The following is a 17350-nucleotide window of genomic DNA, read 5'->3' as shown; positions in this document are numbered from 1 at the left end:
AGCTCTCTGTTTTAGCTACAGAGTGAGGCCTCTCACTACTGTACCATCTTTGTTGGGAGTTGAACACGCGCAGTAAGTACTGCTAGCTAGTCAGTTGAAAAGCATGAGGGAAAGCCATGCTAGCATCTAGGCGAGCATTGTAACGTGTTACAAAGTGCCGCACGTTCGTCACGGAAGTAAATGCTGGCCTACTAAAGAGCTGTTTGGAGCAGTTTGTGAACAGAGTTTTCTGTTGGAGATGGTAAGTCCCTTTGGGGGGGACTTTGGGCTTTTTTACTTTGTAAACCTATAACGTGCGCAAAAAGATATATAAAACAATAGGGGAAAGCCAAAACGCATAATATGAGCACTTTAAAACTGGTACAACTTATTTTTATGTTTAAAGCTATAATGCGTAGTTTATATCGCCCCATGAGGAATTCTAAGTAATGACAACAACCCTGTTGGCACATCCACATGATACAAGCCTTCCAACAGCACCCACCCCTCCTCCATGCATTTGCTAGTGACCAAGGAGGACGAGGAGGTAATTACCTTCACTTGATTTTCTGTGTGTGAAAGTCACACAAACGCAATCTTCTGAATATAAGAATACTGAGAAATACAGAGAGTTTTGTGGAGCTGATAGTCTTAATTAGCTTTGTAAGAACCCTTTTGGCAATGGCTTGAATGTTACAGACGTTCATTAATATCTAAAAGTTACGCACTAAAGATTTAATGTAAAGAGTCATTTGACAATATTCTTCTGCTGGGAAAACCACACCTGTCTCATAATGAATACACATTTTAATAGGCTACTTTTTGTAAGTATTTCCTAACCTATTACTCAATGGGTGTGGCGAATTACAGAGTAGACGCCCATGAAGGATGGAATAAAAATAATGAAACTGGGAGGCAGAAAAAGCAGCTGCTTTTAACACTTGTAGTAAAGGGTTGGGGAAAATAAAGAAGTACTAAGAACAGAAAAGGGATAACAGTTTCTTAGGCTAAAACTTATATCAATCAAAAGTAGCAACTGCATGTAATCCTGACATTAAACAGCAACATGATTTTACTGCAAAGCTGAGAGGGTATGCAATAAATAAGCATTACATGTCATTATTCTTTTATTTTTTTAAACCTCCTAACAGTGAGATAAATTCCCAGTCTCCTGCTCACTTCTCAGCCTGCCACCAGAGCATTCAGAAAAATATGTAGCAGATTGGGGAAGGGAATATATCATGTTTTCAAACGATTTGTTGTACCATTCCAGTGCAAAGGTATCATAGAGCAAGTGTGCACACTTCCAAACCACAGCTCAGACCTTGAGGCTGCGTATTGCAAACAGTCCTTTGCAGTTTGCCACTGAGCAGCTCCACTGGAGCAGACGGGAGATGAGTTTTTGAGGGAAGAGAGAACATTATTCATTAATTTCCTCGGCCCACATTTTCCCAGCTTGTCTTGTTTTTAAACCATTCACCTTACTGTAAAACACTTCTGCCACGTAATTATTTGAAAAGCCCTCTCCACAAAATAGTTTGTTTTCTTCAAAGCTACCTCCTCTAATGATACACAATGCATCAATTCTGTGTCTCTCTTGTATGGTAAAACCAACAAACATTTTTACTAAGCGATAGCTTTAGTCATCCACTTTCTCTTTGACCACTGGTCCAGTAAATAGTTTTCTAAGAGGTCATATAGATGAGCTTTTTGAGACCTTAGTGGGAAATTATCTTTGGGTCGGAACTATCATTAGATATGACACCATCAGGAAAGCCATTTCTGTGAATCCACCACCACATCTGCTCACATTAGTCCTTTTGATCTGGGGGATATGAGAAGACCATCAGAGCAAATGATTATGCTTACGAAATGTCCCCGTACTGCTCTTCGAACCCCAAAAAACTCATCTTCTTTTAATCGAACCCATTGCTTTTTAATGGTAGGCAATAGAGATAAGAGGGAAGAGGGACATACTTGGGCTCAAAGCAGACAAGGGCGTTCCATCAGCTACTAGCACAGAATGTCCTCATATTTGCCTTTGCTCTGAGAGGAAGTGAAGGAAGGAAACACACTCCCCTCCCACCATTAGCAAGCGTTACCTCAAGCAATCGCTTTATTCAAATCGGCCTTGTGCCGTACCCCTGTCCAATCAAAAGCATTTATCTGCTCATTGAAAAAGCCGATAATGGGATGAGGCAGCGCAGGGAGCAAGGGAAGGAGGGGGATGTGTTAGTGCTCTGAAGTGCCTGGTGTCTTTATGTCTTTTGTTTAAATGGAAGTAGAACAAGACAGTGTTGATTGCATGATTAGCCTTAAGGGTGAATGTCAGTCAAGAGTCTTTGGGTCAAGTAATCATTGCACCACGTTGGTGGGAACAGTGGCTATTGTGTGCTATGACATTAAAACTGGTAACACGGTCTGTCAGTGAGAATCATACGTCACCGCTAAAAAAAAGCTTCAGACATGTTCCAGCACGGAAAGTGACATAGTAGATTTTATAACAGGTTGGAGAAGATAAAGAGAGACAAATGCCACGAAAGGAAGAGATCAAAACCAGAGAGAAACATAAAGTCACTGATAGTTCCCCGATCTTGCCATCTGCTTTTCTAAGTTATTTGTATACTGGGGGAAAAAAGGCCAGCCATCTTTTTTGGAATCAAAACACAACCTGGATTTTCAAGGGATTTCATTTCAAAAAGCAGCCTGGAAGCTGAGGCAAACGCCCACCAATGACTCAGACAGTCACTCTGAAACATCTCATGGGTGTTTAGCACTTTTGCCGATTTGCAGCAAAGCAAGAAAGGCAAACATGTAAATTAACAGTTTTAATTCCCTATCTCAGATAACTTTTATGAAAAAAACTGGTTGAATGAAAGTACAGCCACCATGCAACCCTCTCACTTCCTTCCACCCCCACCCTGTCCCCAGCCTTCAAACCTGGTACGACACACACCTCTATGCTTACCTTGGAGTACATCGCCCCGTTAAGGACCTCTTTATTACGTATCCAGATGATTGAGGCTGCTGGCTTGGCGTTGTCTGCATGGCAGGTCAGATTGAGTGGGTCACCAGCCCTTAGGCTCACCACCGGCCCTCCACTGATGACTGGGTCCTCTGGGGGGACTATATAGACACAGAGTAAGACAGGACATTAGCCTCATGATAACCATATGATAATTAATGGGTTGCATGGACTATTGTATGAACCACATAACAAGACAAAACAAATAATAGGGATATCAAAATTAACGCATTAATAACGAGTTAACACAAATTCCTTTCAACACCACGCCACTAATGTTTTTAACACATGATTAACGCATGCAGGTTTTGTAATATTGCTCCGTAGTTTGGGAAATCAGGAAGATGCAGCAGTAACACTGTGGACAGTGTTGCCAACTTGGCAACTTTCTTGCTAGATTTAGACCCTCTTAATGACTTATAAATATAACCAAATATAGTTTGCATTTATACTGTAATTCATTCCTATGCATGCAGTCCACAGATCCTTGATTAAACACTAAACAGCGCTGCTCTCTTCCCCTCTGTTCTGTTGCGCAGCAGCACTGCGCAGGAAGTCAGTAGGGGTGGGTGGCTGCCAGCAGCCGAGGCGAGACGGTGGAATGGGAGCGGGCCTTAACGGGTCTAAAAATACATCCATGAACAGGAGTGGATGGCTACCAGAAACAAAGCTCCAGAAATGAGTAAATAAAGGGTCTTTTGAATAGCAAGTTGAGTTTCAAAGCCCTTCCAGATGGTTCGCTCCACAAGACTAAATTTATTTGCATTTAACGTTACCGTCGATGTGAACGGAGTTACCAACAGTGTGATCGAGGCTCAAATATCACTTGAGCATTGAAAACTGAAAAAAAAAATCCATTTAAAGGACATTTAGACTGATAAAAAAAAAGTGAGATCTATCCAGTTTAACTAGGACACTCGTACAAATAATTGTGATAACAAGAGACACCATTTTGGTTTCTTGTATACAAATAATCTACATGCCACAGCTATGGTTCTTCATTCAGGGAAGGTAATGACTTCACAGTAAGAAACAAATTTACCCTATACTTAATCAAAAACTATCTTAAATTAGGTGGTGCGGTTTGTGGCACACAAAGCTTTACACAAGTCACAGCATGCCTCTCTGAAAACAATTAACTCTGCCACTCAACTTTTTCTCAGTCAAAGCAGATGTGATTCCCATGCTATACATACAATACACAATGCCAGCATTACATGTGATTCAGTCTGTGTATAACCCACACAGATGTACATTTTGCAAACAACAGAGAGAAGAAAACATCACAACAGTGCTATATGTGCATCTCAATAGCACTGATCAAAGCCCTTTTCCTGTTTTACCCAAGAGCTGATCTATTTGTTTTTCTTTTTTTATAACTGAAACTGCAGTGAATTATTGATTGACCTGAGTGCTCATTATAATGCAGATCTGGGGCAAGATGAAATCAAAGGCTGCAGGCAGCTGCCATATTCCCCTGCAAAAGTATCATGATTGGAAGGAAGGTTATTATGGGTTAGATCTACGCTGTCAAACAGCACTGAGATGATTGAAAAGAGAGAAAATGTAATTAGGATACTGGTATGTACATTTAATGACAATAAGGATAAAAAAGGTCTTTTATGGCAGACATAAATAAGCATAGTGCCAGAAAAGTTTCATAAAGTGTTTTATGTTGCTCACGCTCAACTAAAATTATTGACAGAAAATGTACTCCACAGAACGCAGTTTTGGTTTGAAGTTGCTGTAAATGTGTTTATAAAAGTATCAATCAAAACTTCTAGTTTGATCAATGACTAAGATAACTATTTACTTTAAAGTTATAATACTTAAGATTTTCATTAAAACAAACCACGTTGCGAAATATGGTTGGCATTTTTTCAGCGAAATCTATTCAATGTATTTACGTTTTTTAATACCTTTTTTTAAAAATGTTTTAGTATTAGTGGCAGAGTCCGTTGGTACCAACCCAGGCACTCATTTTGAATGTTAACACTGCATTGAATGGGCATTATCAGAGGTAATTAGCATCATATGGGTTAGAAGGGGTGGCACTAGCTAAGTTTGCAGAGACTTGTGTAGGTCCTGGGCATGTGTGTGTATTTCCGGCCTGTGTAATGTGTGTAGCTGTAACAATATAGTGGAAAAAAGGCAATTTCTCCTTGCAGGATTAATAAAGTATGTATTCTTGTCTTCTAAGCCCCTTATCATCTATATGGTAAGGACCATGGAAGTCCCTTTTTCAATGCATCCAATTCAAACATTACATGGTTAGGTTCATGCAATACAACTACTTAGTTAGGTTAAGTAAAAGCTCATGGTTTGAGTTAAAATATTTACATATGTGGCAGTAGTTAAAAACATTACATAAGAAATGTTACTTAAGAAAGTTAACTTACCTAGCCTACGTAAGTAGTTAGTATGTCAATTGACACCACATAATACAGTGGTGCTCAAAAGTTTACATACACATGCTTAAGTTGACTAAAAAGAGGAATAAAAAAATCATGTTTTGGAAATTTATTTTAATACCTAAATTAAAAAATGAGGTAAATCCAACCTTTAAGGACACCAATTTTCTTGTGAATGAATAACGTATTGTAATAAATAAATGTCTTATTTAAATACAGGGGTCATAAGTATACATACCCCTATGTTAAATTCCCATAGAGGCAGGCAGATTTTTATTATTAAAGGCCAGTTATTTCCTGGATCAGTGATTATGCATCCTGATAAAGTTCCCTTGGCCTTTAGAATTAAAATAGCCCCCATCATCACATACTCTTCACCATGCTTAGAGATAGGCATGGGATACTTTCTATAAAATCATCTCTCAATGCAAATCAAACCAGGTATTAGTCTAACTGAAATAAAACCATGCCTACTCTAAGCATGGTGAAAGTATGTGAGGATGTGGGCTATTTTAATTTCTAAAGGCCAAGGGAACTTTATCAGGATGCCTAATATCCTGAATCCAGGAAATAACTGGCCTTTAATATAAAATCTGCCTGCCTCTATAATTTACATAGGGGTATGTATACTTATGACCCCTGTATTTTAAATAAGAACATTTATTTATTACAATACGTTATTCATTCACAAAGAAAATTGGTGTCCTTAAAGGTTGGATTTTACCTCATTTTTTAATTTAGGTTTAAAATAATTTCCAAAACATGATTTTTTTATTCCTCTTTTTAGTCAACTTAAGCATGTGTATGTAAACTTTTGAGCACCACTGTATAATGTGTCTCCACATGCATCTTGAGTGACCACTTCTCTCCGGTTCTTTAATCAAGTAAATACACATCATTTCTGTTTGCAAAGACCAAATGCATTGTCGTTTTTAACCGACGGGAGACTGCCCTGTGCCTAGTCTACCGGAAAAAAGAAAAAAAAAAGAAGAAAAAGAAGAAATTAAAACAATACAGACTGGGTCGATTCCATGAAATGTTCCAATCAAACAAAATTGCAGATGTTTGAAGCACTTGTCTATGGGCTTTTTGAAATGATCAGACATCATGGACAAAACCAGCAGGTGCAAAATGAGAACGCTAAGCTTACACAGAGGACGTCAGTTGAGTAGGTGGTCCTTCAATGTGGCCCAAGACACATCCGCGTACACACTGCTAAAAGAATGTGGCCATATGCGGCACGGACCATATCCAAATGTGGTCTGTTAAACCGCATCTCAATGCGTCCTCAGTGCGACTTAGAGTTGTCCACTTGTGATCGGATCAACCAAGACACATGTAAAGGCCAGGTCTAAACAGGGCCACTGCCCAACCGGACCAGTAAATCTGCAATTTCCAAGACAATTCCCACTCACTAGTTCCCATTGTGTGTTTGAGTTTGAAATGCAGCGTTGATCTTGGCAGGCTCTCTTTCATCTAGTTTTCCTTGATATGCAAAGGGTTTGGAGGGGTAGAGGAATCTCAGGTCAGCACTCGCTGATTAGACAACAGGGTGTGCTGATCTAGGCAAGTGAAAAAGAATCTTTGTGAGAATGTGGTCACCTTCTGGTCCTTTATCAGCAATTGGGAACAAAGTCAAGGAGATCACATTAGTTTATTATTATGCTAAGAATAGAGCTACTGCATGGTATGCAAATGAGACAGGGAGCATGTGAAAGCATTCTGAGCCAGAAATCTCAAACAGCTCTTCCATTTGTCATTAAAGAAAATGAACAAAATATGAGGCTCAGCGATAGCACTGTGACAGTTGATTGCAATGATCCAGTGTTATTGGCTTTCTGTCAGTGCTCTCTTGCACACATGATTGAAACATTAATTAAATGCCAAACATATAAAGGCAACCATAAAATGTTTTTTTTATGGAGTGGGGGAGATAAGAAAGGATAATCTGACAGTATGTGACTGATAGGACTCAGATGTAAAGTTAGGAGATTTTCCTTGTAGTGCTCAAAACTCTGAGAGAAAGAGAAATAAGAGGCTTCTTTGCTCTCTCACAAAGGAAAATTCCTCCTCTACACATATTAGCACATATTAATGTCCTATAAATAGGTACTATAGGGTCAGAAGGTGACACCAATAATGAACGTAGATATAATGTATACCCTTGCAGACTGTTTTTAGTGAGTCACTATGACCTATAGTCTCAGTTATCTACTATGATTCACCTGTATGGCTTCCATTGAGGGATGTCAGTGTAAGAGGAGTTTATGATTTTGTGCATAGATGCACTACATAGCAGAGAGGAAGTCCCAGGCAGACCAAACAGAGCACTGCTACACTTGCAGGTCATGTCCCCCTGGAGGGCTGCCTGCCAGCAAGACACTGGGTGAATGGTGAACAGACAAGTAAGAAGAGGGACATGCCTGGCTGCCTCCATCCTGCATCCATACGTTTGTATGTTTCTCTCCTCCATTGTGTTTGAGGTCCTACTGTAAACGGAGGGTACCAATGTGGAGACAGTTTGTGCCAGCTTGGACATAAATTATTTCTGTGTAACTAGCAAAACTTTCAGCTGTTTTGCATCTTTTGAAATCTCCACCACTAAAATAGCATTTTACCAAGGCAAAAGGGCAGTTAGAGTTGATTGCATGATAGTTCAGTAAAATAACGTTTGTGCTCTTGTTCTTGGCAGGTGAAAGCCTTTCATGTTTGCTGAAGATAAGGGAGGATTTGACCAATAACTAAACATCCATTGAATACAAATTACTGACTAGGATAAATATAATTAAAATAGATATTTAGCTCTTTCTCTTCATCTGGGATCTTCCACTGATCCTGCCTTATGACTGCCAGGTCTGACAGTTATACAGAGGCCAAGCCTTGAACTTGAATCAGCCATCATCATTACTGGGCTGTTTGCAAACTCGGCAGTCCCTAATGGTTCTAAATTAGCTCTTTACTGCAGCCATTCGATGGACTTGGCATAAGTAGTGTGGTCAGTGGTACAGATTGATCGCTCCTCTTTAATTACATGGCTGACTCACTGCAAACCCTGCTCCACTTACTACTTTCTTCTTAGGGATAATGATGTAATATCTTTCAACAAATTTACATTCTCCTGTGCATGCACAGACATAAACACTGTCGGCATGCATAGACAGACACTGAAATTTACAAGCATTTCAGTGAGGTTTTATACAAATCAAAAATAACCACTAGATCAGTCACAAAAGAGTTTGTGCTTTTAATCCATGTCTGTATTAATTAAAAACGTAAGGCATCTGGCTTTAACTTAAGACTTTAAAATAGCATAAGATACAGCCAGTTTATTACTTTTAGCATGTGAAAGAGCTTGTTGTAGTTACTTTGACCCATAGATCATAAATGTGATGGTGGGTTTAAAGCTCAAAGCTGTAATTTTTCGTAGTTTGATTGAGAAATACAATTTTTCTGTCACAATGTACATTCCCTAAGAGTTTCACTATTTAGTGTTAAGGCTGCTAACATTTTATAGAGGTCAGTCACCTCACCCAGTCTGAGAAAAGACATTGTTTTGTATTTTTGCAAATCTACCAATGCTAGACATGTCTGAGTACAAACCCTACATTAGTCACAAGGAAAATAAAGGCACATAGATGTCAGAAAGCCTGGATATCAGGGAGATAATTTACTTTTACTGCAAAATCAAAGATATCCATAAATGAGACCAAGGAATATTGATGCGTGATTAACTTAACAGTGCAAGGTGGTAAGTCTGTCACCTGCAAGAGGGGCATGAATAATCCTTGGGGGTCTTAAAGCTGCCTTGTGTCTCTTAAAACAAATTAATTCCCTGAACACCGAACATAAAATTCCCCAAACACAAAACATAAAACTTGAATTTATGTGAGGGGAAGCTGATAACATGCACTGTAGTTGGCTGAAAAGTTCTCTTTAGTCTGGTAACGCCTGGTGATGCCGATGGGGAACCTGCTGGGTTTTTCAGGCCAAACCAATATTGGGGGGAATTTCGCGAAAGCAGCCGATGAAATCCTGTGAGTGTCCTGGCTTTCCAGGAGGGTGAGCAAGGGAGAAAAAGCAATTTGGGGGTGAATGAATGGGAGAGGGCTCCTCACAAGGGGGCTGGATGGTGCTGGGGAGAGAGGAGGCGGATGTGTAGCTGCTGTAGCGCTGTGCTTCAGCAGACGTGCCCTGAACAACAATGAGCTTCCTGACTTGCCTGTCTATCTATTTCAGAAGGATGCGTGCATGGGCCGCCTGTCACCCCGTTGCGACAGCTTGCAGAGTTTGTGATGGATAGATCGGGAAAAAAGAAGACAAAAAGGAGAGAAGTGGAATACCCAGAGCAGGTGGATACAAGAGACATGCGTGGCTCACTGGCCCAAATCACCTGCCCTCTTCAAGTGCTGTCATTGTACATCTGTTTGAAAGCCAGATGATCCTGAGCCATGTGTGTGAGTGCACACACACACACGCACACACACACATACATACAGAGTAAGAGTGAATGAATGAAAAGGGGGAGAAATCCACAAAATCCTTGAACTCGCAAAAACAGGATCACAGACGGCAATCACACAGGATGGCGGACTGTACAAAATGTATACACAAAAAAACAGCAGGACCGATTTCCAAGAAATAGTGTGCTTCGATATGGTAAAAAATAAACTGGGAGGGCATATATGGGATAGAAAGTGGAATTAGTGAGGAAAAAGCGAGGTAGAGAAAGACCGTGAATTAAAATGAAGGAAAAACACAACGTAGTATTCAAAGGCTGGAGTATACACGGACACATTTTAACATTTTTGCAAGTGAAAAACTTTTGGTAGTGTAGGTGTCATGATCTCCCAAATTAACACTGCCAAATAAAATGGAGGGATGGAAGGATGAAGATGAGATGAGGAGTGGGGAGATGCCAGAGCTGTCAAAAACGTGCAGAGCCTGCTCCTTCACAGCGCAGCCATGTGCAGCCCCAGAAGCTGCTCTCCACAGATTGGGAGGGTGCTGACATCACTGCTCACCACCCGACTGTGTTGCGATATATAGCTGTGTGTGTGTGTGTGTGTGTGTGTGTGAGAGCGAGAGAGTTTGAGGGTGGGAGAAATTTAATTTAGGATTCTGTTTCCATAAGAACAGTAAAAAAAAGCTTATTTCAAGGTCCTGCAAACAATTAGCCCCCATGGTGCTAGATTTTTCTTAATGCCAATCATTACTTTGCTAACAACAATTACAGTTAGCTGAAGCAAGCCTATTTAGTATGTAGTGTGAATTCAAATCAGCTCAGCACCTGTACGCAGTTGGTACTGTTGTTTTGCAGAGCACAGATGTATTTGTGTCATTTCTCCTCCTTCTGCTGAAATGCTGGGAAGAAAAAAAAATCCTACACAGTCTGTCTACCATAATCACACACCTGTTCACAGACTCTTTGATATGATAGATGTAGTTATCATTCCATCTCGTGTTTCAGAAATGGCAGAAAAAGCAGTGCAGTAGAAGTGTTAGTTATATTTTCTCCCAGAATGTCTGCCGTTTAGGACACCTTATCTCTCCCCATACTTCAAAAGAGATGCTTAGCTAGACCTAAATTAACTTTTGTAAAAGACATATTGGTTACGTACATGTGAGGCTCTAAAGCTTTTTTATGGGGATGTCTGAAATTGGCACAAACACACACAAAATTTTTTCAACACCACTCAGTATGAGGCATAAGGATATGAATATTCTATAATAATGATGAAATAAAGAAAAGCAAAGGCACAAAAAGTTTGTTTCTAGTTACTGTAAGTCATGAAAAAGTAATAGAACATCATTCCTTAAACAGCAGCAGACTGACTAAAGCCCGAAAGAGCTAACACACCATTCTAATAGCACAATAGACAGTGAAAAAAATTGACACAGCAACGTCTTAGACTTTGATGGAGACCAGTTAAGCGAATTAGAAGAACTTTTCCGGTGATGCCTGAGAATACTGCGTAGACTCAAACTGAGCTTGTCCGCAAGCTTTTCCTGACTATACGGTAATCCCTCTACTGTGCAACAGGAAGTTGCGTGGTTATGACACAATCGTTAGCCTATTTTTACAAAAACGGCTGCTATAAGGCCATAAGGTGAGAGACAAGGTAATGGAGCCTTTTATACATTGTTGTGTTTCTTTAGAAATGAACAGAAAAACAATTATTGCCAAATTGCACTCACTGATATATAGTCAGGCCAACAGTTGCAAATAATGTGTCTTATACAGACCCATCACTGGCCTGCGGTTCTTACTCGTTGTGAACTGTACCACTTAGTGAATAACAGGGCTAGAACCACGGACAGCAGTTGTGACAAAATACACACTTAGGGACCGTAAAAAAACGTTATCTGTGTCTTGTTTTCAGTATGACAACCTTTAATTCTTCAGTAGCTTTTTTGTTTTATTTTTTACCCTGTCCTCAAAGTCCACCCCAATACTAAAAGGATGCCAGTGTGAGCCTTGAGAAATAATGAATTCCGAATTATCCACAGAAATCGCTGGTTCAGCTTTGGCAATTGAAAACACCAAAACAAAAGATACCCTTGGGCTTTTGTGTACGTACATTGTTGCTGAAGCGTGGGTCCAAGACATTAACAATGCAGGAAAGAGAAAACAAATAACTTACACACAATGGCTCATTCAAATGGCATGCTATCAATTATGTTTGTCATAAGAGCAGCATCATTTTGTGTTCATGAATGCCTGTCATTTTGGAAGATCTTGTGCAAGGTCTTTTAATTTTCACCCCCTGCATAACAACTGCATAAATCTAACTGTAATAATGAAATGAACCAGATATGGGATCAAATGTAAAGCTGACTAAATAGTGTGCTGAAGCAGCAATAACAAAAAAGAGAAAATATATTACCACACACTCACATGTATTAATAACTGTTTACGCAGAAAAAATACAATTTTTGTTACTATTTCTATGAGTGTGCCTATCTACATTTATTTTAAAGATTATTTTTTGGGGCTTTTCCACCTTTAATGGAAAGGACAGCTAGGTTAGAAAGGGGGGAGAGAGAGGGGGAAGACATGCAGGAAATTGTCACAGGTTAGACTCAAACCCTGGACCTCTCTAAATCCATGCCTCTGCATTAACAAGGAATGATTTGGTGAGTCATACAGAAAATAAAGGACAAAGTGAGAGAAGGTGTGAAAGAAACAGAGAAAGAAAACACATTTAAGATAAAAACTAATGTATTAAAATGTCAGCAATCAGTTAAAAATAGCCCCACATTTCATTATGACATTATGACACATTTTCCTTTGTGGAAAAAATTAATACGCTCCTGATGTACAAAAAAAAAAAAACAGGACACAGTCTGAAAAACAGAAGTAGTTTTTCAGACCTTAATCAAACAATGGTGATCTCTTTCCCTTTGTTCTAGTGGTCCCCAACCTAAGGTAAAAAGATTAGAGCAAAGGTCTGGAGCTTTGCCAACTTGCTGCAAGGGATATAATTAGCCTCATGGGTCTTTTTTGGACCTGAAACCCTCCATTGCCTTTCTTCATGACTAATTCACAAGACCTTGATTCTCCTTTGGCGTCTGAGGGTAAGCCTGCAAGCAATGCAAATGCTCGGAAGGTTCACCATCTATTTTGCCCTCGGAGCTTATTTAATGAAGGAACTTCATTGTTGTTTATAAATGTTGTGATGTGTTTAGTGTTTTCCTCTTGAATTGCATCACTCTTGCACTTAAAGATTTGGCTGGAATAAATAAAAGTAAACCCAAGGCTTTTGCTACTTATTGCACATTTTCTTCTAAATAGGCAGGTGAGACGAGGTCACTTTGGCTCAACTGAACTGTTTAGGTTTCACGGATGAAGTCAGCAAATCACAAAAAAAGCATAAAGAGTATATATTCTTTGGCAGTGATTAAGGTCTTCCACTATGTGTCAGTAAATATTTATTTTACGTTATTTCCCAGCCTATCAAAGTCAAAAGAAGAGTGGTTCCTCTCATATGGCACATGGAGGAGCTTGGGCTGATATTGAGTTATGAAAGATAGAGGGGAGAGTTTTAGATTTAATCTGCTGTCAGCTCGAAGAAGGAAGGCTATGTGTGTATGTGTGCGTGTATGCGTGTGTGCGTGTGTGCGTGTGAGCATATTGTGTGCATACCCTATGTATTTGAGTGTTGTAGGTGTGTAAGGCCGTAGCTGTCTTCCAAGTCGATAGACACACTCTGTCACCACTGGCAAGTAATTGACAGCTTGGAGTTTGCAGTGACACAGGCCTTGCATATATTTCCTCCATTACCTTGCGTGCGTGTCAGCCTGCAGTTTTCCCGGTAGTGCATTCAGGACACAGCTAGCTCGGCAGGGGATTAAACAAACAACTTCTATTTTGGCTTATGGGGAGGGACGATAAACTCTCTCACCCTCAATCATCCAAATAGGTAATAAAGACTTTCCCTTTCTCATTGCTGATTGGTTATTTAAATACAGTAGGGCCAACTTCTGCACTTCCTGCTGCTGTACGTGGCTTGCAGTTAAAGTCAAGTTTCTACAAATAATGTGTTTCTTTGTTTTAATTACTGTGAGTAGTCGGTGTAGGGTTTGCCAAATTAGGAAAGCAGTGTCAAGGGGATTAAAGCAAAAAACACAAGACTCATTTGCATTTGTTGTGTATGGCAGCTGTTCACTCCTACATGTATGGAAAGAAATGGCAGTTTTATAAGCATAAGAAAATTCCAAAAGATACTAAGAAGGCTAGACAAATACACATTAAATATGATGTTTAACAGTAACATTAATTAAACCTAACATTGTTGATACCCGATATTTAATTTAGTTTACCAGCTGAATTTTGCAAATACATTAGCAATGAACTTACTAACATGTAGGAATAGAAATATTTTAATTCTTCTCTCCTTGACGATTCTGGGATTTCTGTGAAAAGCAATATGTCAGAGCATCTACACTGTTAAAGATTTTAAGAAGACGGTCATGGAAGGTAGAAGAGTGCAGTTGTGTTTTCAGCTCTCTGAAGTATCCATAATTATTCACTCATATCCATTTGCAGAGGGCTGGGCAACCAGAGAAACGCAATGCCGCAATTTGTCTTTTGCTCTCTCTTTTTACTCCTGCTGCCTTCTCTCCTACAAATCGTTACTTTCACTTTTCATTTGGCTGGATCAATAAGGCAGATCACTCGCTCGTGGCGAGGGTACTGCATGGCAGATGCCCCTCTTTCCCCTCTACTCTTTCTTCTCCTTATTACTTCTCTCTTGTTCTCGTTAGCTCATTGTCATTGACTCAAGCTATCTTCTCAATGATCCTCCGGTGAAGGGTGTTGATAGAGGCAGCAGGAGACAGGAAGCAGCAGCAGGAGACTTAAAGGGCCCTAAGAAAGAGACTTTAGCTAGCGATTGCACTGGTGAAATGGCATTGCTGAATGATAACCCAATGAAGTTTAATCAAGAACCAGTAACCTCTCAAGCTTGTAGTTATAATGAAAATGGAGGCTGCATGCAGAGGAAGAAAATTAAAGTGGAAATATAAGAGTCTGTAAAGGTTTAGTCATATTGACACTGTCTGCCAAATGGGAAACATTAGCATTGATTTAATTCCTTTCTGGTGGTTTTAATAGAACATATATCTTTTGTTCTCAGGATTTACTGTGTATATTTTAGGGCCTGAGCACCAAACGCCATGGCCCTATTGAAACTAAAGGAATTATTCTTTCTTTCTTTCTTTCTTTCTTTCTTTCTTTCTTTCTTTCTTTCTTTTTCCCGGCAAATGAATTACCTTTTTGAAGGGCTTAACATATTCAAAAACTCACCAAATTTGGCGGTCGCATCAAGTCTGGTGACAATTTACGTATTTTAAGGGTTTCGGGAATAGGCGCACAAAAATGGCTTGCTAGCCCCAAGATGCACATAAAGCTCCATTTTTGCTCAAATTACTGTTGCCATTTCACCAGGAGGCAAATGCAAGGACACCTGCTTGCGGCTGGTTTACACCTGCTTTGAAGAGGCGGAGAATTTTCTTTGCAAAATAGAGGCACGCTGTCACAGATGTTTTTTGTACATACCACGGAATACATAGTTAAGCCCACTTTGTCTTTCCCCCTCCATCTCTTTATGGGAAACTCCAACTATCTTCTTTACCCACCCATGAATGCATATGCATGACACGGAAAAGCCCAATATGCCATTTTCAGCTCCCGTAACAGGCCGTATGCTCTTTTACCTCAGTGTGGCCGGTACATGCCTCGCAGTTCTTTAACACGCACGTTGCGAAACAAATACGCCTGAAGTGGTAGCAAAAGGGTTAGTTCAGTACATCTTGCCCCTAGTGTACAGTATTATTGTTGTGAAGCACCACTTGTGTTAGGGCCCCTAGAGTTCTGGTAGTACTTCTGCCCAGGGCTTAGGCTCGAGAGTGTAGCTTTGGGTTGAATATTTGGGATGACGCATATAAGCAAATGGTCCTGAACACCTGCTTTTGTTCTAAGGAAATATTTCAGATGTCACACACATAGCTAAGACAACAATAAATTGTGCCCCTTAAATCCTCGAAGCACTTTGAATCTGGCATGAAACACTTAAAAACTAATGAGTGAGAAGCAAGTGACGCCAGTGAAGCCTTTTCCATGAGTCGCTTTGCACCTCAGGGATTTAGGGGTGGTTGGCGCTAGCCCAGTGGTGTTGTTTGAAATCTGTGTGTGTGTTTAATCCAGACTCACCCAGCACAGTGAGACGGGCAGGACGGGACCTCATGGCAGCCTGGACAGCCTGGCACTCAAACACAGCATCATCCATCAGCTCGACACGCTGGATTTGCAAATGATGCTCTCCTGAACCGTGGTCGCCAATCACTGTGTAACGAGGATAGCCTGCAGCGCAAACACATTTGTCCCTTTTAATCACCTTCAAAAGCAACAGTACTGCTCATTTGCCAAATTTCAAAGCTTTGCACACTTATAGCAACAACAACAAGATGCACAAGTTAATTAAATGTATACATACAGTACATATACAGTAGGCTATATGATAACATTTAACTTATTGTAAAGTTTTCAACTTTATTTGGCAAACTCATGTTAAAATACACAATATTGGCATGTTAACTGTAATTTCTGCATACAACTGGATAGCCAGATAATTCAAACAGCAGGTTATATTTTCATTATAGATGACTTTACAGGTGAGTATAGTTTATGAGTGTTCATTGCTAATTCTCTCACAATGCATTTTCATACAAGAGTAAAATATGAATAGTATAATACATATTTTTATAGCACTCCTGGCAATGTTAATGAGCTACTGTGAAGGTTGCTTCATTCTGCAGAATGTTTTACTGTAGCCGTAAACAGGAAAAGCTAAAGTTTGAATTGTTTCAGCATTACTCTGTGAAATGATTTATAGTTTAATAATGCAAGAAAGCAGAGCAATATCCAAGAGACCTGGGTATTTTACACAAGTCAAGCAAGATGGTTATCCCCCTAACTATTATCAAATTATGCATTGAGAGTGTGTTGTGGAGTGCATCTCTCCACCGGGGCAAATAAGCAGAAATGTGTTTGACTGAGGAGCTTTATGGGGTATTTCTCGTGCTTTTAGAGTTGTTTGTCTCTAAAGATCCCTTTTCTTTTTCTCTCACTCAATCTTTATAATTATTGGTTATACAGTATGTGGAATAAAATTAAAGTGGCTGTTCATAAAAAATGCACTTCAAAAATTTGTTACAAATTTCCAGCTAAGAATTGCTTTTTCCTCCAGTGGTCCCTAACTAATAGATCAATGATAAAACTAGTGGATAGGATTGGAGAATTGTGCAGCAGAACAAGCAAAAACTTTTCCAGAAAGTCTGTCAGTACCCATCCAACTGTTGGGTCATTGCCAACAAATGTTGGGGAGAAAAAATATTGATTTTCCAGTAACAGCTAGCCATTGACTCATGTTCACTT

General features: G+C 39.7%; 1 protein-coding gene across 12 annotated transcripts in view; it reads right to left on the bottom strand.

Moving 5' to 3' along the window:
* The window catches only part of kirrel3b (kirre like nephrin family adhesion molecule 3b), a 164527-nt gene that overhangs the window by 48006 nt on the left and 99171 nt on the right, over positions 1 to 17350 (bottom strand). For 7 of the 12 annotated variants that reach the window (XM_032509643.1, XM_032509644.1, XM_032509651.1 and 4 more), the window contains exons 3-4: positions 16127 to 16276; positions 2936 to 3105 (exon numbers count right to left, since the gene is read on the bottom strand). In XM_032509643.1, the coding sequence (XP_032365534.1) occupies positions 2936 to 3105; positions 16127 to 16276 (320 nt within the window). The remainder of the gene's footprint in view (positions 1 to 2935; positions 3106 to 16126; positions 16277 to 17350) is intronic. The other 5 variants (XM_032509645.1, XM_032509657.1, XM_032509647.1 and 2 more) reach the window with 1 other exon arrangement.

The sequence above is a fragment of the Etheostoma spectabile genome, chromosome 3, assembly GCF_008692095.1.
Source record: "Etheostoma spectabile isolate EspeVRDwgs_2016 chromosome 3, UIUC_Espe_1.0, whole genome shotgun sequence".
NCBI classification, from domain to species: domain Eukaryota; kingdom Metazoa; phylum Chordata; class Actinopteri; order Perciformes; family Percidae; genus Etheostoma; species Etheostoma spectabile.
Note: the sequence above shows the minus strand (reverse complement) of the source record. Positions and strands in the feature narration are given on the sequence as shown.